The 23,901-nt window shown below is 41.2% G+C and overlaps 1 protein-coding gene across 13 annotated transcripts in view; it reads left to right on the top strand.

Annotated features, from left to right (window-relative positions):
- The window catches only part of ERC2 (ELKS/RAB6-interacting/CAST family member 2), a 530,269-nt gene that overhangs the window by 129,738 nt on the left and 376,630 nt on the right, over positions 1 to 23,901 (top strand). For all 13 annotated transcript variants that reach the window (XR_013835709.1, XR_013835710.1, XM_079964988.1 and 10 more), the window contains 3 exons: positions 3,191 to 3,265; positions 13,916 to 14,071; positions 18,974 to 19,141. Coding sequence is in view for 11 of the 13 variants with exons in the window: in XM_079964988.1 (XP_079821114.1) it covers positions 3,191 to 3,265; positions 13,916 to 14,071; positions 18,974 to 19,141 (399 nt within the window). In the remaining 2 variants the exon portion in view is untranslated. The remainder of the gene's footprint in view (positions 1 to 3,190; positions 3,266 to 13,915; positions 14,072 to 18,973; positions 19,142 to 23,901) is intronic.

Raw genomic sequence — 23,901 nt, 5'->3', positions numbered from 1 at the left:
AGTTCTGTTTATTGGGAAACAAACTTTGTTTCATAGAAGCAGCTTCTTGCTGCTGACGTCCATCAAACCATGGATGCAGTCATACCATCACCTCAAACTGAAGAGTCCAGACACTCCCCTATACACAAAGGGATGGAGGACACTACAGTTCTGTGATTCTATGACACGTCTCAAGGAGGCAATATGACAAGTTTTTAGATTTGCCATTTAGAAGCTAGAAGGGTGAAAGGAATCTAGGCTTCTCCTGGCTCCCGCTCCCTGGTTGCCAATAGGTATGAAATGCTGGGGTGCTCATGCAAAGGGAAAATATTGATGAAAGCCCCCCGCCCCAAGCTCACTATTTCCTTGGCATTACTCTGAAACAAATGGAGCCAAACTGATGCCCTCCTGATGTTTAGGACTGTAACTGACTGTTGGTCATACTGGTTTGAGCTGGTGGAAGTCGATGTGCCCAACATCTGAAAGGCATCCTGTTTTCTACCCCTATTCTAGGGCTGATGCCCTCTAGGCAGGCAGGCAGGCAGGCAAGCTGGCAGCTTGGCAGAGGTGAAGACAGGCAGAGATTCATGCAACCTTTGATTACAGAGCAACAAGTTGCTCAAAATGAGGAACTAGCTTGGACACTGCAGTTGTATAAGGTGAGACCATATTATCCTATTGTCTGCTTGAGAGGCTTAATTCTTGCTGGGCTGAAAGGTACTGTATTGTTGTAAACTTCAGACTAGCTACTGCAGCATTAATTTCTCTTTTCTGTCTTGTTAAGAGCTGGATAGGGTATAAGCTGATGATGATGGATGCTTTTTCTTAGTCACTATGGGCCAATCTAGATATAACCTCAGATTCATCTCTGATATCTTTTTTCATTGCTAAAAGCTGCCTTGGGTGCAGCTGACTTGGTCTGGAGCCTTAGCACAAGGGGAAGTTAAACCCCCATGCCAGTTCTGCAAGCTAAATTGCTTCTCAATTAGCTATGGAGGAAAAATGTTCAGGTACCTGTGTGCTTATGTTTCTCTCTCCATGACTAATATAGGTGATTGGAAAGAGTACTGTAGAATGGGAAGGGGAATTTCCCTCCCACCCCTGGAACCACAGTCCTGATTCAAACTGGACGCCTGTTTGGAAAAGAAATAGGTGTCTATGATGCATTCACACATCACAGGTGTCTAGTTTGGCCTAATGTAGCATCTGTAAGAACATAAGAAAAGTCATTAAGTATCAGACCAAAGGCCCATCTAGTCTAGAATCCTGTTCCCATGGCGGCTAATCCAAATGGCAATAGGAAGTCCACAAGCAAAATGACCAACAGGATTTAGATTAGGGCATCTAATGGGATACTTTGATTACTGTTGAAACTGAATGATAAATAATCTGATTTGAACGGATAATGAAGAATGAATGGAGTGCTCAAGCACGCCCTGTGGAATTCTCACCCCGTCAGATGAATATAAATAATTATATGACCTTCTGTAGACATCTGAAGGCAGCCCTGCATTGGGATGTTTTAAATGTGTGGTGTTCTTGTGTTTCTGTATGTTTTGTGGGAAGCTGCCCACAGTGACTGGTGCAACCCAGTCATATGGGCAGGGTACAAAAAACAAATTGGGCAGGGTACAAAAAACAAATTGTTGTTGTTGTTATTCCATTTCGGCACTCTCCTTTCTGCTATTTATAGAAGCACAATCAATAGTTTTATGGCAAACAGTAGTTAATTAGCCATTTTGGGAAGGTGAATGAAGCTTTATTAGCTCTATTGAGAATCAACAATTCAATGATGTCCCTGTCATGGTCAGTATTATCTCATTTTGAGATTTGAGCCTGAATCATACTTTGGCTGCAAAAAATGGCCGCCTCTCTGGTGGCATCTACCATGTGCACTGATCTCTCAGTTGCTATCAGGAGGGCACCCACTGGGGTATTTAGCCAGGTGTTCTCTTTGTTCCTGCTGGTTCCAGGTCCTTTGGTTTCTGTGACTGATACACTGTTGTTTTATTGATATGTTTTTACAGCATTATTTCACTATTATGTGAGTGTTGTGTGAATTGCTTTGGTTCCTCTTTTTAAAGTTATGTGTATGGTTGGCAAGTTGACAAATGGCTTCACCTTTTGGCTGAATTACATGAGCTCACTGTAACAGACTAGAACATGAGACAGACATGGGACAGGTCCTAGTTGAATTCAGAATTAAGCTGGTCATTTGCACATAGTGAGAGAAAGAAAAGATGATGGATGGAGGTGCCCAAGCCAATTGTCATTAGCAACACACACAAAAATTGAAGGGTTTTTTGGGGGGAGGGGCTGCGTGGGTGTGAATCTTTTATTTTTAAAAAAGTCAGATTTAAATTATCTAAACTTCCCTTTAATTTGAAATAGTAAATAGCTATGTATATAGTGTTCTTGTGTTATTCTCAACATTTCATTGTGGCTTGCACACGGAAACATCACAATGGATTATCCTTTACATCACTTTTCTAATTACACACCCTTGTGCAGTGAAAACATCCTGCTTAATGTATTAGGTAGACATTAACATCCTTAAACATGTTAATTTGGAAGTATGTCTTGCTGAAATTAGTGGGGTTAACTTGCGAGCAAATATCTTTATGGATTGAAGTGCAAGTTCCAAAAATATCGTATCATGAAAGAAAAGACGAGCCAACATAATAAAGCTACTTTAGAGCTGCATCGATTCACTATATAATTACTATTCTGAAAATGTCAAATTTGAATGTAATGTCTGTAAATTGCTTGTTTCAAATATCAGTAGAAAAACTCTTTGAGTGGTGAAGTTCGGCAGAAGATTTGATGTGACATTTCTACCCACTACCGTTTTTTGGAATTAGCCATACAGTGTTCAACATAATTGAATTACTTATTTGATGCCTGGACAGAGAGGCAGCCGTGTTGTAATCTCTCTCGGTCCAAATGCAACATGCTGCCTTTGTCACCGTTGACATTAATTATTGATAAAGGTTTCAGAAATAGCGCATGTGCTGGCAGCCTTGCCTGTAATATAAGATAGAGGCTGCAGAGATGCTAGAGGGATTTATAGCAGTGGTGCACCTGTAGCATTTGGGCTTCTGCGTGTCTGAACTTTGGATTCTGCTGTGATCTGCCAAAAATCTGCATCAGTGACAAAATAAATGATGGGAAGATGAGTCGCCAAGCTTACTTCTATCGTGTCCCTCCACAGGAACTGCACAGAAGGACCCAGCTTCAGCCTGAGCCAGCGAAGACGAAAGCCCTTCAGACCGTCATAGAAATGAAGGTATGGACTTTTAATGCTTGCCGGCACAGTTTAATGCGATAACCACCATTAATGCCTGTTGGCTGAAGCATAAAAGGATTCCTAGCTTTTATTATAGAGATGGGTTTGCACAGCATGACTGTGTCACATTGCCACCCACATTTTGTTCCCAAATGCGTGTCGTATCTGTTAAACATCCCATACTTCGTGTGGGATGCTACCACCTTGGGGAAAATATGATAATATTCATTGTCTCCCCAAAGGATATCATTTTTCATTGTGCCGTATTTTCCTGACAAATAAAAAATATTGCACTCTTTTCTCTCAGCCAGCACAGCTGCTTTCTCAAGCAACTTGCCTGCTGACATATTTGTAGCAAGAGACCGAACAATCTGAGTTTGCAGGTTTTAGAGACCAGGAAACAGAAGTGGCTTTTCTGAGCAGAATAATAATACTTTAGAAGTTTCATGTTTTGTCAAAGCAGACTTATTATTCTCCATTCTGCACCATAATCATTCTTCACACCTGTTGCCACCATTCTTAATTCAGAAGGAGACTCCTTTGGACAGTAGGCATACTATGAAGTAAAATTGTATCAAGGTATGTTTATCTGTGTTACAGAGCATGCACATTTTTAAGAAACATAAATATTTGGGACATTGTACTCCTTACTTGTACTCCTTATTCGGTACATACAGGGAAATATATAGATGCAGGTACAGTAAAGAGATAGTAATTATAGCAACATTAAGCTATGACCAAATCAAAACGATGTTGATTAGATTTAGGCAGCTATTTACATGACAGTATGCATTCCCCCCCCCCTCCCAGCACTATAAGCAGAATGCATTTAAATCCTTACTTTGTTTATTCACATAGTACTTCACTGAGGTAGGTCACTATTTCACGTATTGGTATGGAGTCACGTGCACTATTGATATAGTGATTTGCACCATTTCACTGTTCATTTGATCACTCTAGCTCTCACTCTTTTGAGTTGTTTTTAAATTTGCACCCACTTTCAACCAGTTACCATTTTGAGGGAAGGGGTGAATCTCAATGACACAAAACGCTAAAATGTTTATGCACCAGGGTTAGACTTATCGAAGTCATGGGCTCCAGTGAACACTATGCATTTGACAAACCGCAAATATTCTACTTTCTGGAAAAATTTTGGCAACGGAATGGCTGGCAGAATTCTTTCCAGTTTGCTCAGTCCCATGTAAATCCCTCTATGCAATGATTGAAAACAAAGCCATTAAGCTTACCAAGTGACTTGAGTCAATTACCTTCTCTCAGCCTAATCTACACATTTATTTATATCCTTAAAAAAGGATATAAAATAATAATACTAATAATACTATTTATATCCCGCCCATCTGGCTGGATAATGCAAGCACGATATTTCAAAGAATTGTTCTGAAGATAAAGGGAAGAGAGAAAGAATAATGTGTGCTGCCTCAAGCTCCTTAGAGGAAAGAGTCACATGCTGCAATATCATTAGCCGAGGAACCAGTCATTGTGGTAGTGAAAAGGGCCTTGTGGGCAAGAGCCCCCTGAATTAGATAGATCCTGCAGCGCTAGGGCCTATAGAACCAGAGCTAGGACCCTTCAGCTGGGCCTGAGGGGCCAAGTGCCTCTCAACCTGTCTTGCTGGTCTGCAGGCCAGAGAGTTGGCACTTTGAGCCTAGGAAAAGTGTGCTGGAGGCAGAAGCTTAAGAGGCCTCAGCCTATCTCTATCTAGCTTTTGTCAAAGTAAGTTGCTCGCCTGGAGCTCTTTGGGCTGTTGTAGCTGGGGCAACACTTCACTTGCCCCGTGGGTTCCTTTACTGGACTCCAAAGGATGTGGCCTTTCTTCTTTCAACCCCTCCCATGTGGGTAGGAAAAGAACACACCCAAGTGTTTAGTTTCAGCTTCATAGAATATCTGCTTGTTGAGTGGAATTCCAGTGTAGCGATAAATGGTGTGTGCATACATATGGGGAACAAGGTCTGTACCCACAACTGGACTTTCCCTTGTGCACCTGCTAGACCAGGGGTCAGCAAACTTTTTCAGCAGGGGGCCAGTCCACTGACCCTCAGACATTGTGGGGGGCTGGACTATATTTTTTGGGGGGGTGGGGAATGAACGAATTCCTATGCCCCACAAATAACCCAGAGATGCATTTTAAGTAAAAGGATACATTCTACTCATGTAAAAACATGCTGATTCGCGGACCGTCCATGGGCCGGATTGAGAAGGCGATTGGGCCGGATCAGGCCCCCGGGCCTTAGGTTGCCTACCCATGTGCTAAACCCATTCTGGGTTTCCTCCCCACCCTCCAGAGCATGGGGGAGGGGTTGGAAGTCCCATTGTATGAGTGGACCCCATTCCATGCACGTAACAACTCAGTAGAATCCTACTGTTTTATACAAACCAAGGGGGTGTAGTGTAAAATAAACTTTGGTCAGTTTGATTGCAAGCCAACTTTGAAAACTAGTTATGAATCGGGCCTGTTTAACAGACCAAAACTCTTTGGGTTTGTTCCTGATACCCCCTCCTTTTTTTTTTTACACAGTACAAAGATAATACTTTCTGGACAGTGATAACATAATATATATATATAATTAATACACACACACACACACACACACACACACACACTATCAACAGGGCTCCTAGGTATACATGAAAGTTTTATGTCATGTATTTAATTATTTTTTACTTAAGCTTTCTCAATTTAAATTTTTAAAAATCTAATTGTCAGACTTTTCCCATAATATCACCATTAACCCCCTCCCTCATGCCGGAACTTGCCATGTCCTTGCAGTGGCTAGTTTAACACTGCTTCTGTGGTAAACTGGTATGATGGTGTCCTAGGCCAGTGTGGGTCCAGATAATTTATCCTGGGTGGCGACAAGGTTTCTAGGTATGCAAAAAATGCATGGGTGTCTGGAACACTGATATTCCATTCCCATGGATACCTGTGCTGACGTTCCAAAGCAATTTGCCATGGGGCTGGGGGGAGTCCCTAGGGCACTGCTGGGATAGATACCACAGGTGAACCCACCTCATGTTTTGTTTGGAAGCCCAAACATGTTTTTCCTGGCCCACCTTTACCTTTCTTCAATGATCACACACCTTATCCTGTCATTGTAAGGTACCCTTGCCTTTTTCATTGTCCCTAACCTTCTTTTCATCAGACTTCTGGGTTATCCACCTGTTCTTCCTCCAGCAGTTTGTTTCTCAGGGGACTTCCTACTTTGCCCTCTTCCTTTAGCCATGCTACCTCCAAGATACCTCTCCCTTAGCTTCCTGACCTACCAGACCATTATATCACTCAGTTTCCCTGCAGTCAACCCTCCTCATCTGCTGCAGCAGCCACAAATCTTCCATTCCTTAAGCTCTATGTAATGGTTTGTTTTAGCCTTTCGTTTTCCTCACAGAGCTGCCATTGTTTCCAAACATTCTTCTATAGATGGTTTTTCTTGACTACTTAGAATGTTTATGAACATTTCATGACATCACAGCAGCTCAGGCAAAGGAGCTGTTGGGAGGCAGGCATCCAGCCAACAACTAGGGTTTTTTTTTTTCATGTTTGAATTATAAGTTCAGAGTGTCTACAAAGAAGAAGTAAAGCCTTGTTTTACTATAAAGAAAGTCAGGCAATGGTGCTTTGGGGAAAACGCATCACTTAAATGCCTTCTGAAAAATACTAAGTTTTGGTTCTTCGAAACAATTTGTTCAGGTTTTCTATATCATTATGTTACATAAAATAATGTTCTGACAGATTTTTTTAAATGGAAATAATACATCAGCAAAATTTGTGAGACTGATAGATATCTATATAAATTAGTCAATTTGTTGATATACAGTGGTACCTCTGGTTGCGCATGGGATCTGTTCTGGAGCTCCAGTCAGATCCCAAGGTGTGCGTATCCAGAGGTGCGTGCATGTGCGCGGCACGGTTTGGTGCTTCTGTGCATGCATGCAGTGCATAGAGTGCTTTTGCGCATGCGCGTGCAGGAAAACCCAGAAAAATACTTCCAGGTTTGCCGCGCATGTATCCTGAAGGATACGTAACCAGAAGTGAACGTAAGTAGAGGTACCGCTGTATTGAGAAATCCAGCTCTCTGAAAGATATTAGTGATGGTTAGGCACAGCAGCCATCCTAAAAGGAAGAATGTATTTAAGCGTTATTGTTACTTTCAGTACTGATTGCCTTTTGCATATTTTCCCTGAAGGAAAAATAATTCTTGCAGGCATGATTATTAGCTTGGATTCTTCTTTTTTGTCTAATAAAATAAGAATTGTGAAATAAAATAGAATTATAAATCCTTTTTTTCAAAACAATTCCTGATTGATTTCAATTTCTGGGGTTTTTTTTTGTTTTGTTTTTGCCTAAAAGTGTCCACAAGTAACTTTGCAGTAATTCATATTGGAAAACAGAGTCTTAGCATGAGGTTTTGTTTTGTTGTTGATTTACTGGAATTGAATCTTTTTATTGCAAAAGCAGTTCATAATGCACATGCATACTGAGCTACCTAAAAATAACATAAAAAGAATATTCCAAAGACAAAAACCCATAGGTTTCCCTAAAAATAACACATTGTTTTATTGTATGTATGGGATAAAGAATCTGGAATCATGTATGTGCTGTTTTTACATGCTTTTGTAATTTTGTTGTCCACATTATCAAACTTGCAAAGTGGGAAGAGAATAAACCCTTGCAATACCAGGTCCCCTATCTGGGCAGAACATTGCTTTAAAAATGCTTTCTTTAAAAGTAGGAAAATGGTCCCGTCCCCCCCGTCCCCGAATACCAAATAGACCACATGCACTTCTGGACAGGACTATAGTATTAGTTCCAGGTTTGGGGAGTTCCTTGGGAAGAAGGGCAGACTCCTCTTCCCTTAGTTGCTCCACATTCTGCTTGCTGTTGCTTACTTGCTGTTTCTCCTTCTTTTCATCGTCACCACCATCTGCTTCCTTGCCACTGAGATAGCTGGTTAGCAAGCTGGTGAATGATGGTGCTCCCTTTCCTCCTCACTTCCTTCCTGGAGAGCAGGTCGGACTGAGCATGAGCAGCGATAGAGGTACTGAGCAGTTATTGTGCCTGCCCTATACTGCTTAGAGAAAGTGGCAAATGGATCCAGGCTGTGTTCAATTTCAGCAGCAGCTTCCTCTTTACCTTCTTACCGCTTACATTACCTTCTTGCCCATCCCCACTCTATCCCCCTCCAGACCATGCTAATCCCTGAGGAGGTGGACTCTGTTCCTTGACACTTTGCATCTTTTTGGTCTCAAGTAGTTGGAGTGGTTCTTTGCCTTACTCCAGCCACTTTCAGCTGTACCAGGCACTGTCTGTATATCTTCCCCTTCCTGTTAGCAGGCTTTGTGCATAGAAGTGAATCTTCAACAGTACTGCTTCCATTCTGCTTATTAACCCTGCAAGCCTTTCCCATTCTGAAGAGTCTTGCAATATCCTCCTGTCTCCAGATCTTCCTTATCTGGGTGGCACGCGTTTTGAGAACTGAACTCCCAAATGACCTCAGCTTTCCTTCCTTGTGATTTTGCCTTGCTCTTGGGTACGGATGGATGAACCTGTCAATTTCATTTTCTTATTTTTTCCAATATTAAATTCAGTTTTCCACATTTCCACAGCACTTTGGGGGACTTTTTTCTTTAAAAAAACAACACATGAAAATTGGTGTGGATTTTAATGCATTTTTTCTTACTAAACAAATTTTTGCCAGCAGTTTTGACTAATACACATATTTTTGCAACCAATTTCTCCTAAAGTAATGCATTTTTGTGTATCATTTTTATATGTGTTTTTAATGCACATAATTTAACACCCTCTAATAATTTAATGCCCGCATAATTTAATGCCCTCTAATAATTTAATGCCCACATAATTTAATGCCCTCTAATGTAGTACAGTGGTACCTCGGGTTACATACGCTTCAGGTGACAGACTCTGCTAACCCAGAAATACTACCTCGGGTTAAGAACTTTGCTTCAGGATGAGAACAGAAATCTTGCTCCGGCGGCGCAGCAGCAGCAGGAGGCCCCATTAGCTAAAGTGGTGCTTCAGGTTAAGAACAGTTTCAGGTTAAGAACGGACCTCTGGAACGAATTAAGTACTTAACCTGAGGTACCACTGTAATGTACTCTGAAAAAAATCAGAGAAGTACAACTTTCAAAGGATAATCCTGCAGATGTCCTCTGGCCCTCTCTTCTTCTGAGATACTTCAAACCTTCAGGGACATGGAAACTCTTCTGTGTGGAATAATTTCCTTCCTTTTTAAATAGTTTCCTCTAAAGATAGAATGCTTGGATAAGGAGTTAATGTTATTCACATTGTTCCCAATCCAAAGGCATATGTGGGAAAGCTCTGTACGTGCAGTAGGGCTTCAAACCACCTTTATGGAAGCAGACCTTCTACAACCATTCAAAACTCATGAGAACTTCAGAAATAGTCTCAGAAGAGAGATGCTGATCTTGGAGGAAAAACCTTGAAAAATCCTGGTGCAAGAGCGCAAGCCCTTGCAACTACTGAAATTATATCTTTGGGTTATAATCTTTGGTGGCAATTATGAGGAGGAGTAGATACCTGCATCTGGGCCTTTCTTTAAAATTAGACATATTCTCCAAGATATGGGACCCCATATTTTGGCATTGTAGCTATTAGGTTTTCTCATTGAAAAGGCATTGGACTACATTCAGGGAACTCAGAAACGATGGACATAAGAAATCAAACTATCGTCTATGCGTGTGGAAGATTTGCAAGAACTTATTTCTGTTTATTTCAAGGGGGAATCCATTGGAATGGCTACTAGAGAATTTCTATAATTAAAGTATACAGAATTTGGGAAAACTGTGACATACATGGTGACAACTGTGTTACATGTGCAAGAGAGGAAGTGGGTGCATCAAGAGTTCTTAACTGAATGAATTTGTGGTTTACCTTGGTTCTTGCAGAGACAGCCGTCTATATGTATTGATCCAGCTGTGATATATCAGGTATGTTAAAGCACTGCTGCTGCAAAGCTTAGTGTGTAGTGTGTAGTGCTCACTTTGCGCGGGGCTGCCCTTTCTCTAGTTCTAAAGTTAGATCTAGATCTTTTCAAGACCAGTATGAACACAAGGACAGAATCACAGTATACACTACTTTGCATGAGATTCTCCTTTGATTGCTCTTTTTTGTGAATGATTCTTTATGCTTTTCCTATCTTATTACTTGGGGCGTGGGTGGCGCTGTGGTCTAAACCACTGAGCCTAGAGCTTGCCAATTGGAAGGTTGGCGGTTTGAATTCCTGCAACGGGGTGAGCTCCCATTGCTCAGTCCCTGCTTCTGCCAACCTAGCAGTTCAAAAGCACATCAAAGTGCAAGTAGATAAATAGGTACCACTCCGGTAGGAAGGTAAACGGTGTTTCCGTGTGCTGTTCTGGTTTCGCCAGAAGTGGCTTAGTAATGCTGGCCAACTGGAAAACTGTCTGCAGACAAACATTGTCTCCCTCGGCTGGTAAAGCGAGATGAGCGCCGCAACCCCACAGTTGTTCACGACTGGACTTAACTATCAGGGGTCCTTTACCTTTTTATCTTATTACCAGAGTGCACTTTTGACAGGGTATTTCTTCCTAAACCTAGTCTGCTTAGACTTGTTTCCTCTGAACTTTTTAAATCTTTTTGCAAGTTTTAGAAGCTTGGGAGAAGACAAGATTTGCTCTACAGCGAAGTTTTGTAGTACTGTAAATCCCTGTTGTTTCTTAAAGATTCTTATACATGCTTATTTTCCAGAAAGAAAATGGCTGGAAGATCTAGCGGTTAGGCTGCCATCTTAAAACCATTCACTCTTTGCTAGTTCTTTTTGTTCAGCGGGAATTCCTCTTTGAGTTAATTGTCTCAAGATTGCTTCCTAAATTTTTATTACATAATGTACTTCATGCTCATTAGACACGTTTTGTGAGCAATCTACTCACAATTACTTACAGAATTGCTCATGGAAAGCATTTATGGATAATTCTGAGAAATGTATTCACTGGCATTTCATGAAAATAGAATCACTGTTCTTTGAATTAAATTAAATTACTGCTTATGAATGCTTAGTTGCCTTGTTAGAAAGGTGAGGTACAAATACCGAAAACCTAAATAGTAACAATGATAAAAATAATAATCTGACTGGGCAATTTAGATTATTCTTCACCACTGCTTTTGTGTGGAACAGTTGTGCACTGGCTTTGTGGGATCTGTGTTGTGGTTTTGAGTTGTGCCAAACTGGAATAGCCATTTGCAGATATGTATAATAGTGTTTCAGTGCTTTACGCGTAACTTTGACTCTTTCTTTGCTTCCTGATGATGGGATAGAACATCAGAAATACCTTGCTACAGTGGTACCTCGGGTTATATACGCCTCAGGTTACAGACTCCGCTAACCCAGAAATATCAGGTTAAGAACTTTGCTTCAGGATGAGAACAGAAATCGCATAGCGGCGGGGGAGCGGCAGCGGGAGGCCCCATTAGCTAAAGTGGTCTTCAGGTTAAGAACAGTTTCAGGTTAAGAACAGACCTCGGGAATGAATTAAGTACTTAACCTGAGGTACCACTGTACTAGTAAATGAATTTTGATACATCATTTATAGAACATAATAGTTTTATATTTTAAGTTTTTTTAATGCTACCCTTCATTATATATTCCTCAGAACTATTTTTCTTTGTTAGGGGGGATTTTAAAATGTGCAACTTGACAATGCATGTATTTTCCAGAAAACAGAAGACGTAAAGATGCAGAGTGCTGTGATTTCGTCATTCCCTTCCTTTAAGTTTTCAAGTGGTTAGTTGTGCCTGATGTTGGAAGTGATCGTAGTTTCAATAAGTGCCTTTAATGTTGCTATCGTATCAGCTGCTTTTAAGGTTCCTAGACTGAACTTTTAAGACCTCATGTTTGAAGATTTGCTTTTTGTACAAAATTAGTTTGCAGTAGCTCTTTGAATTCTCTCTCCATTTTGGTTCTCAACAAGGATGTCAGAAACTATTTACTGGGCCCATTTGGAGACTTTTTTCAGGACCTCTTTGGGTTCTGAGTTTACATGTAAGTGGTACAAGTTTGGATCTGCAATGAATGTTGCTCCTGTTCAGGGTTCCAGCCATCCCCTTTCTAGGATGCCCTTGTTACAGAGTTAGTGGTGTGCACCAACCCTGTGAGGTGCCAATTATGGTTTCAACCCTTTAGTACTGCCACCACCCTGCTGACAAGCCTCCATCACAAGAAAGTGCACAGCCTTCTGACTCTTAGCCCTGGGATAGGTATCCTGGGAAACAGCCAGCAGATTCTTTCCAGTCACCGCTGGAAGGAAATGTCTCTTCTCTTGATTTGCTTGCCCAAACAGAATGACCCTTCTGTGTGTTCCAGGGAGTGGTTTCAGCCAGATGCAGTTCTAGATTGAGAAGGCAGAGCTTTACTCGGCATGAGCAAGGGATCCAAGGCAAAATCAAGTTAGTCCAAGTTCAGGCTCTGGAAAGGCAGTGTCAAACAAGGCACGATTCCATTCAGGAACAGTAAAGCAGGGTTCAGGTTCCGAGAAAGCAAAGCTGAGGAAAGCAGAGGCCAGATTATGATAAGGCAAAGTTCAAGTAAGGGGAGAAAAGGACTCCATATCCTGAGTTGCAGGATTTTTAAAATACCTCAGTAATGGACTAGGTATGCCAAGAGGCACTGAGATAGTTCTCCATATTAGGAACCAATGAAATAAGTGCGGCTGAGTAGTGGCTTCCATTTGACCTAGTTCTATTCTATTTTTCCCCGTGGTCTCTTAATTCACTGGGCAATCCTGATCCGCCATGCTGGAATGGTTTCAGCTGAGAGGGAGGTGTCTCACTGCCTAGTTCTGCCCAGCTGTGCTGAGCTCTGCTGCTAGGAGGCTCCATTGCTACTATGCCTGCCTAAATTGCAGGTGGACAGATGCTAGTTCTGGCAGTATCCCTGCTGGTGGTAGCCAGAATATACCCCTGAAACAGGTCGTGTTGGAGGTGAGAGGGAATGGAGGTAGATATGCCAAGGATATGATGACAATGGGCTTGATCTGGACCTCCCTGCTGCACCAGCTGGCACAACAAATACACACACACACACACACACACACACACACACATAACACAAAAACACCCAACAGGATTTTCCTGCTCCTTCTTCCATCCATTCCATATTTAAATAAACTGTTTCCTTCTTAAAAACATTGGGCAATGCTATTTCACTGGGATCATGAAGCTGGCAAAATGGGCAGCTTGTGAGGGCTCTAGAGGCTAGACCTACAATAGAAAGATAAAATACACACTTATATCCTTGCTTTGCTGATGATTTATGCAGTTTCACCCTGTGTGGTTTCTTGGCTTTAGAATCAAGGCAAGCTTTTGACTACAATGTGTTTCAGATCAGAGCACCTTCTTTTATGAGTTGCCTGAATGCAAAGAAGCAGTATCCTTGTTTAGAAAACAAGGATGGGGAGTCCACATTTTTTATTTTTATTTTTTTGGTTATACAGTTATATGTGGGCATGTTCCAGTAAAATTTAGACCAAAAGCTGTCCCAGCTCCTTGTGCCAGCACTGTTCTTTTTCCTCTGTTGCTCTTGTATTGCACTTTATACTTTAAAATATTGCATACCAACACTTTTTTCCTTTCAAAATTAGGACACAAAAATAGCTTCACTAGAACGTAATATCAGAGACCTTGAAGATGAAATACAGATGTTGAAGACTAATGGAGTTCTGAACACAGAAGATCGAGAAGAAGAAATCAAACAAATAGAAGTTTACAAGAGTCACTCAAAGTTCATGAAAAACAAGGTATATTCTTCTAATCAAATGAGAGCACTATTTCAGTTCAGGTTTTCTGAGGGTGGTGGTAATTTTACTGTCAACACTTGATCCGAAGAGGGTGGTGCTAAGAAAACCTTCCTGAAAAGTACGATAACTTTCAGGAGGTATATTGTTTTCATTGGTAATTTACCTTAGTGAGAGAAGTTTCCATGTTATATTCTGTGTGCATAGGCAGCCTGAGTTAGAGCCATGTCACACAAGCGTGAAAAACTTGTTCTAGTTTGAGGGCATTCTTTGGGGCAAAACATATTAAATTGCTGCAGAAAGAGGAAGTGCTTTTGTCCTCCTGACTAAAAATCAAACATTCCTGTTATCAGTTCTCTGCCATCTCACCATGCACCAGAAAAAGCAACTGTGGGATTGAAGACAATTGAGAGCTTGCATAATTCTACATGTGGCACATATATTCATTTGATGTGGACAATGGTAGGAATATTAGAAAGGTGTAACTCTTCTACACAGGTTAAGAATCCACTGGACTATAAAGACAACAAGTCAACATCAGCTAAGTCTGCTGAGTCACCTCTGAAATATTAGGCAGTCACAATTCAGGTAATGAGCTAAGGAAAAATATGTTTGATTTGCTTTACCTTCAGAGCGGTACTCCTTCAGAAAGCCACCACATGTTCGGGGTGATGTATAAATAGATTGGAGTTTTAGAAATGTAAAGCGGAAGTTACAATGATTTTGAGAGGGTGGTATGCAATAGATTCCTCTGCTCTTAAAGGGCAGATGGTTGAACATACCATTGTTTTGTCACAGCCGTCTGATCAACTTTTTGATAATCATGCTACATTCTGATGAAAGTCTGTTTAACCTGTGTCAACAGCCCTGTCCTTCTTCTGACAATTGAGATTTGCAGCAAAAGATACTACTTCTGCCATTCATCACAGGACCTTTCAAGGTGGAAAAAATATTTATATGGCTGTCAGCAAGGAGATCTTATTATACCCCATCTGTCGGACCTGAGATTGCTGATAAGGAACTGTGATAAATATAAGTCCTGAATGATGGCAACCAGGAGAACAAGGCCCCATTCACAGGCAACAACTCTAGGTGTTATAATGCTCTTTGGAGGAAACAAGATTAGATTTAAAGAGTATCTACATATATTTTAATTTAAATGAAAAAGGCACACATGACTGCTAAAAGCAGACAATGGTGGAAGGTTGATTATTTTTCTTGAAGTCTATGCTTTAAAAAGCAAAGTTTAAAGTTGCTCAGCACAAACACACGCACATAACACAATTTATTTGCCTTTATTTTGGTAGGCATTTATCCACTCTTGAGGGGCTCCTAAGCTAGTAGCCAAAACTTTCAAAAAGAAAAAAGGTTATAATTTTAAATAATATATATGTAATAGGAAATGGGACAGGCACAAAGCTTAATTTGTTTGAATTGGGAATTGGATCCTGAGCCAAAACAAGACAGCCTCCAAGCACATTAGAATCATAGAATTGTAGAATTGGAAGGGGTCCCAAAGGTCATCTAGTCCAATCACCTGTAATACAGGAATCTCAGCTAAAGTATCCATGACAGATGCCCACCCAACCTCTGCTTAAAAACCTCCAATGAAGGAGAGTCCACAACCTCCTGAGGGAGCCCATTTCTCTGCTGAACAACTCTTACTGTCAGAAAGTTATTCCTGATGTTTGGTTGGAATCTCCTTTCTTGTAACATGAATCCATTGGTTCGAGTCCTACCCTGTGGAGCAGGAGGAAACAAGCTTGCTCCATCTTCCATGTGACAGCCTTCAAGATATTTGAAGATGGCTGTCATATTTTCCCCCAGTCTCCTCTTTTCCAGGCTAAACATACCTAGCTCTTTCAACCATTCTTCAACAGGATTCATCTCCAGACCCTTGATCATCTTGGTTGCTCTCCTCTGTACATGTACCAACTTGTCAGTATCGTTAAATTGTGGTGCCCAGAACTAGGCGCACTATTCCAGGTGTGTTCTGACCAAGGCAGTACCAAGCGGTACTATTACTTCTCTTGATCTGGAGACTATAGTTCCGTTGATGCAGCCTAGAATAGGCTCCTGCATCACACTGTTGACTCATGTTAAGCCTGTGATATACTAAGACCCCTAAATCCTTTTCATGCACTGCTGGTAAGCCAGGAGACCCCTATCTTATATTTGTGCATCTGGTTCTTCCTGCCTAAGTGCAGAACCTTACATTTGTTCCTACTGAAATTCATTTTGTTGGCTTGGGCCCATTTCTTCAGTCTGTTAAGGTCATTTTGAATCCTGATTGTCTTTTTGGCATTTGTTACCCTTCCCAGTTTGGTGTCATCTGCAAATTTGATCCCCTCATTTTGTTCATCCAAGTAGTTTATAAAGACTTTGAACAACAGTGGGCCCAGGACAGAACCCTGTGGCACCCCACTTGTCACATTTCTCCAGGATGATGAGAAACCATTAATAAGCACTTAACAGTAACCTCATCCAGCTCACATTTTTCCAGCTTCCTCACAAGAATATCATGGAGGACTTTGTCAAAAGCCTTACTGAAATCAAGATACACAAGCATCCCCCTGATCCCTGATCTACCAATCTTGTAACTTGAGAGAGAGAGAGAGAGAGAGAGAGAGAGAGAGAGAGAGAGATTCGTCTGGCATGACTTGTTTTTGAGAAACCCATGCTGGGTCTTAGTAATCACAGCACCCTTTTGTAAGTTCTCACAGACCTACTGTTGAATTATCTGTTCTAGGACCTTTCCTGGTATCAGTGTCAAGCTCACTGGTCAGTAGTTACCTGGGTCTTCTCCCCCCCCCCCCTTTTTGAAGATGGGGACATTTGCCTGCCTCCAGTCTGCAGGGACTTCACATGTTCTCCAATAATTCTCAAAGATTATAGACTGAGATTGCAAGCTCCTTTAGTACCCTTTGGTGCAACTCATTAGGCCCTGGAAATTTAAATTCAAGTAAAGTAGCTAGCTGTTCCTTTACCACCTGTTTTTCTGCTTTGGCAGTGTCCTGCTTTATTGTGGTCAAGGCACACACTCCTAATAAAAATGACTGTCCATTCAGCATGAGAACATCTTTTGATTGGTCTTTTCACCATCATCATGTAGCCAGATTTCAGTCTGCAAGCTGACACTGAACTGGAAAAAGAGGAATTTTATTTTACAGTGGTACCTCGGGTTATAAACACCTCGGGTTACAAATACTTAGGCTTATAGACTCCGCTAACCTGGAAGTAGTACCTTGGGTTAAAAACTTTGCCCCAGGATGAGAACAGAAATCGTGCGGCGGCAGCAACGGGAGGCCCCGTTAGCTAAAGTGGTACCTCAGGTTAACAACGATTTCAGGTTAAGAACGGACCTCTGGAACGAATTAAGTTCGTAACCAGAGGTTCCACTGTATTTTATTTTTTATTTTGCCAGCCCAAACCCAGTCTTTTCCCTAAGAAATATGAGATACTTTGCTATATAAAAAGAGGTCCAGCCTTGTGTCTTGTTTCAATCATTAAATAGTTCACCAGAGAAGATCTAGTTATTTTTTGCAAATCATGTAGCTGGAGTTGCTTGCTAGTGAGTAGAATACATAGCATATCTATAACCCAAATGACACCATGCTCTTTGACTGATTGTTTATCGGATGTTGCTTGTATGATGGATAAAATTGTGAAGATCTTTCAGTAGAGATTTGGTTCTGGGATAGCCATATGGGACTCATATAAAACACATGCTGTTCTGCATATTGGCTTCAACTTGACATTGTACTGTGTGGAATTTCACTCACCTTATTTTGATATTTTGGTTTTGGCTATATATCTGCGCTTACTGGTGGCTTTATGGCAAATACATGGAAGATGTTTGCCATTCTTACAAAAAGATCTTAAAAAAATTAACATGCTCTTGAGTAAGTTGAATATTATGTTTTAATTTTGTCCTTGGATGGGTTTTCTTCTAAACTCCTCTCTTATTTGCATTGAGGTAATGCATAATTTGCTATTCCTTCTTCCTTTGCTTAGCTTGCAATCCTTTTAGATTCCTTTTAGATTGTAGTTTAGACCGGCCTTATTTTGCTTAAAGTCTCCATAGAATACCAGCCAATTTTCAGTGCTTACTATATTATAAATGCTAATTATTATAATAAAAGGTGGCCAGAAAATGGTTCAGTTAAAACAGGGATGGTGAACCTGTAGCCCCCCCCTCCCAATATGTTGTTGGACTCCGTCAGCCCCAGCCAGCATGGCCAAAGGTCAGAGATTATGGGACATAGGTTCCCTATTCCTGAATTAGAATAACAAATCTAATGGAGAAAGAGGAGTTTGCATTCTTCTTTAAATATTCCACATGTGCAAGTATTTGTAATTGTGTAAGATGCCTTTTGGATTTGATTCTACAGGAATTGATATCATATGGGGAAATGAAACAAAGCAGAGTGGGACATGCAAGAAATATTCTCTTGCAACATGTGACTCTGCAATATTATAGCTGATAAATGTACTTTTATTAATCTGGAGCATGTGGGCTGAGCAATGTAAACTTGTGATCAAAATCCAGGTTTTATTGGCTGCTACTCCAGTTTTAAATCTTTCTTTCTCCTCTTCTGTACTGTAGTTATGGGATAAACCAAATCCCACTATTGGAGAAAGTGGCTTAGTGCTTATGGGATGAATCCATGGCAAAGTGGCTTTCATGACACGATGTAATGTTTCAACAGCACATGTGGCTCACAATCACCTACATTTCTGTCCAAAGCTTGTCCAGCAATATCAACCACGTGTGGAAAGAATAAATGTACTTTATATTGCATATGGAGATAAATGTTACTCAGGAAGCAAAGTGGGAACTGCTGGATTAAATTGTTGTACTTAATACTACTACTACTACTAATACATATATATGTATATCTGCAGATTGACCAGTTGAAGCAGGAGCTTTCAAAGAAAGAATCAGAACTTCTTGCCTTACAAACTAAGCTTGAAACCCTTAGCAATCAGAATTCAGATTGCAAGCAACACATTGAAGTGCTTAAAGAGTCACTTACTGCCAAAGAACAGAGAGCTGCCATACTTCAGACAGAGGTAAGGTGTTTTATTAGCATCTAATGCAGTATAAATGTTTAGTTAATGGAGTGTGTCAGAATTAAGAATGATGTATTGGTTACAAATCTGTACAGAGGACAAAACTCGACCTTTGAAAAATTTGTTATGAAGTAGTACAATAGCTTGTGCTATTAGCTGATGCCAGACCAGCCCTGTAATACTTGTGTACTGGTTTTGATAGCAGGTGGCCCTTTGCTGGAATGGGAAGGTTCTAGCAGGAAACCCAAAATAAATGTATGCATTTAGTATTTAATCCCCCCCTTGCTGCTAGTATTCTGTTCAGTTGCTTCCATTTATCTCTTTTATAAGGCTGTTTTAGTTGTGCATTTTGACTTGGCACACAGTTCAGACGAATATACACATTTGTATAAAGAAAATAATCACTTGACTGTCAGGAAAAAATGTGTGAAGGGAGCACTGCAGATCTCTGCAAGTTAGAGCCAAATGATACGTTATGTGGGAGATATGTGCAGTTACTCCTGAGTTTTTAAAAACTGCAGTGCAGCTAATACGGGATGGTGAGGTGAAAGAGCTCTGCATTTGTTGTGGGGCGGGGTGAAGGGGTTGCTTATTGTCCTGCTCTCTGTGTCCACAGTCCAAAGTGGGGGGGGGGAGGGGAAATAGGTGGAAATCATCAGTTTTCATACCAAAGGGTGGAAAAGTAACATAGGGAAGGCAGTTTTGAAAAGAAAAATGCCCCAACAATCAAATTTGGAACTCCTCATGACTGTATTAAAGCCTTAAAAACACACAACTGTTAATAGTGTGGCTTCCCTCTCATTTGGCCCTTATAATCCCACCTGATAAAATGAACGCATCAGTATTTAACCCATTTTTAGTTTTTCCTAAATGGGTGAAGGGTGGCACTGTGGGTTAAACCACAGAGCCTAGGACTTGCCGATCAGGAGGCCGGCGGTTCAAATCCCCATGACGGGATGAGCTCCCGTTGCTCTGTCCCAGCTCCTGCCAACCTAGCAGTTCAAAAGCACATCAAAGTGCAAGTAGATAAATAGGTACTGCTCCAGCGGGAAGGTAAATAGCATTTCCGTGTGCTGTTCTGGTTCGCCAGAAGCGGCTTAGTCATGCTGGCCACATGAGCTGGAAGCTGTACGCTGGCTCCCTCAGCCAATAAAGCGAGATGAGCGTCGCAACCCCAGAGTCGGCCATGACTGGACCTAATGGTCAGGGGTCCCTTTACCCTTTACCTTTAAGTGGGTGAAGGAGACTGTTCTGTTGCATATTGTGTATAATACTACGTCCTCTTTCAAATAAAGGAATAGCAAATAAAATCTAGAGATTATAAATCTACCATCGCTGGAGAATAATATCCATAGTTCAAAATGTAGGCTTATTTTTAACTTCATAATAAAGGCAAAAGAGAAGTGAGCTTTCAAGGTTGCCTTATCTTTAAGCCTGCAGTATTTAAATTGCTATGCTTTAAACGGAGCTTGTAGTCCTCCAGAGATCGCTCGACTCTAACTTTTCTCAGTCCTTGCCAGCATGGCTGGTGATCAGGGTGATGGAAGCTGGGAGTCCTTCAACATCTGGAGGGCCCATCCCTGCTTTAGACTTTTGTGAAGATTCACTTTTGTGAAGATTCATATTATTGTAAGATATGAAAGCAGTTGCATGTGAAATGCAAGAAATAGAAGGCAGATTAGGTAGAATTTTGGTCACAGACTACCATAACAAAAGATTGGGAATACTCTGATGGATGCTGTCTTTCAGCAATCAAGTTGCTATTGAGAACTAGCATGGAAATGAAAGCAAATTGTTTGCAGAGCAGTAGGGGAAGGAGGATGTATCTTAACTCATTATTCAAGTCAGGGCCTGGCATCCTGCCTAGCAGAAAGGATGTGTATAACTACTAACTCCTGATACAAAGGGTTAAATGATAAGATGAGAGTGGTCCTGTGTCAGCATCGCCCTTGAGCCAGTGTACCAACTGGACTCATGCACTACAGCCCCGACTGGGCTAGGCGAGCTGGGTAGCACTGCCAGAGACCACCTTTCTCACAGGAACAGGTCACAGTGCTGTGGATTCACAGCTTGGAGCTGAGAGCACTGGATTCACTGTCTCAATAATGCAGTCGTTGCGCAGCAGCGTTTTGCAGAGTCTTGCAGAGTATAAACCACTCGGAGAGCAGCTCTGTAAAATATCTTCCTTTTATTCTGTAACTACAGCTATAATACAAACTATATACAGAGCTAAATATTCTGAGTATACATCAATGCTACTCTGAGTGCCTGCAGCTGCTCTTAGCAGCAATCTTATCTATAAACACGATCTCTTGCACTCTCTCTCCGACACACTGACTGACTCTCTCTCACACACACAGAGATTCACTCACTTGACTAATTAAGTAGAGAGCAGTACATTGCTCCTCCTCTCTGTAGAGTCAGCAGAGACCTCAGGAGATGATCAGGAGATTCTTGGGTATGGGAGGGGTGAAATCTCCTCAGGAACGCCCTCCCACCAGATGTCAAAGAAATAAACAACTATCTGACATTTAGAAGACATCTGAAGGCAGCTCTGTTTAGGGAAGTTTTTAATGACTGATGTTTTAATGTATTTTAATCTTTTGTTGGAAGCCGCACCAGATGGGTGGGGTATAAATAAATTATTATTATTATTATTATTATTATTATTATTATTATTATTATTATTGGATGTGGCAAATGACACCCTATTTTGGTGGTTTGGACAGATAATACACCTTTGAACTCCACAATTACATTAAACAAAATTGTTTTTTTGAGCTACATGTTCTTTAAAAACAACTTTTATCCAGTTAATTAATGGTTGCCATTAATCTGATTTGAACTGATTTTATAATGAAATGATTTTAGAATGTTGTATCATTTTACTGTTGTTAGCCGCTCTGAGACCGGCTTTGGCTGGGGAGGGCGGGATATAAATAAAAATTTATTATTATTATTATTTATTATTATTATATACCTTTGTTCTCAAAGGGCTCTTTGCTCCAACAAAAGCTTATATGAATGGAAGGGGAGGGAAGTAATTTTTTGCACATCCTCCCTTTCTCCTGTGGCCTCTGTCTCACAGCACCTGCCATGATGTTCCAGAGGCCTTCCAACCCTCTCAAGCAGATTTTAGTGTAGAAGCCGAGGGGACTTAGAGTGAATTTGTGACTCTTCCCATTCCATTTAAAGATCCCAGGTGGCGCTGTGGGTTAAAGCCTCAGCGCCTAGGACTTGCCGATCGAAAGGTCGGCGGTTCGAATCCCTGCGGCGGGGTGCGCTCCCGCTGCTCGGTCCCAGCGCCTGCCAACCTAGCAGTTCGAAAGCACCTCCGGGTGCAAGTAGATAAATAGGGACCGCTTACCAGCGGGAAGGTAAACGGCGTTTCCGTGTGCGGCTCTGGCTCGCCAGATGCAGCTTTGTCACACTGGTCACGTGACCCGGAAGTGTCTCCGGACAGCGCTGGCCCCTGGCCTCTTAAGTGAGATGGGCGCACAACCCCAGAGTCTGTCAAGACTGGCCCGTACGGGCAGGGGTACCTTTACCTTTACCAGTTGGATCAACAGCCTTCCATGAGTGAAGTAACACAATTGGATGAGACACAGTGTTGCTTAACTCATAACAAGAATTATTGCAGTGTTAACAACATTATATTATATTGATGACAATTCATAATATTTTCATAATAATCCTGGTATTATGATAACCAAGCCTAGTGCAAAAGTTTGTAGTCTACGCACAGCAACTTATATTACATTTTGAACAATTTAAGTCACACTTAAGTAATTAAATGACCTGATAAATTGATGTAGCTTTGAAGCACAGCATGCTCCTTTATGCGTTCCATGGAGGGCTAGGTGATTGCCATCCTATGCTTTGAAGTAAGTCGTGTGAGACTAATGATTTTATCAGACAGCATCACAAAGAGCTTTCTTTATTTTCTATCTTTAAGACTTCTTTGTAAAAGGAAATGGAGAAAGTTTCTTAATGATGTCCACTTCTAGCAGGAAGCAATTTGGTTAAAATTAGCTGTAATTGTTCATGTGCAAGAGCTTTTTGGCAGCAGAACTGAATACATTAAAGGCACCTTTTTCTGAGGGATCAGATGGAAATGAGAGCCTCCATATGCCTAATAGGTTAATAGGACACTTAGGCTTAATTCACTAGTGCTTATTTCAGAGGAGAGTAGAACTCCAGCATAAACCAAGTACATGGCTGAATCTAGTGTGTTTCTAGAGGAATTTCTTAGTTTTCTGAATCTTTATTAGTAAGTGAGGCCTCCATGCCTTAGAGATGATTCACACATGCATGAATATCAAATATTCAACACTTTGCGAGGCTGATGAGGACATTTTACCTCTTGTTCCTCTCCTCATGATATGCTTATAAAACCCACATCCCCTGCAGCAAACTGAAAATCAACCATACTCACTATACACTTTTGAGTACCGTATATTCCTCTGTATAAAAGTGTTGATGTTAATTATAATTTAAATCAATATTTATTTTAGTTTGTAGTGATGCTGATTTTGCCAAGATCTTTGGTATTGCTAATTAGTTACCTCTCCCCCATCTAAAGGGACGCGGGTAGCGCTGTGGGTAAAACCTCAGCGCCTAGGACTTGCCGATCGCATGGTCGGCGGTTCAAATCCCCGCGGCGGGGTGAGCTCCCGTCGTTCGGTCCCAGCTCCTGCCCACCTAGCAGTTCGAAAGCACAATTAAGTGCAAGTAGATAAATAGGTACCGCTTTCTAGCGG

This window comes from Podarcis cretensis, assembly GCF_951804945.1.
Source record: "Podarcis cretensis genome assembly, chromosome: 2".
In the NCBI taxonomy this organism is placed as follows: Eukaryota; Metazoa; Chordata; class Lepidosauria; order Squamata; family Lacertidae; genus Podarcis; species Podarcis cretensis.
Note: the sequence above shows the minus strand (reverse complement) of the source record. Positions and strands in the feature narration are given on the sequence as shown.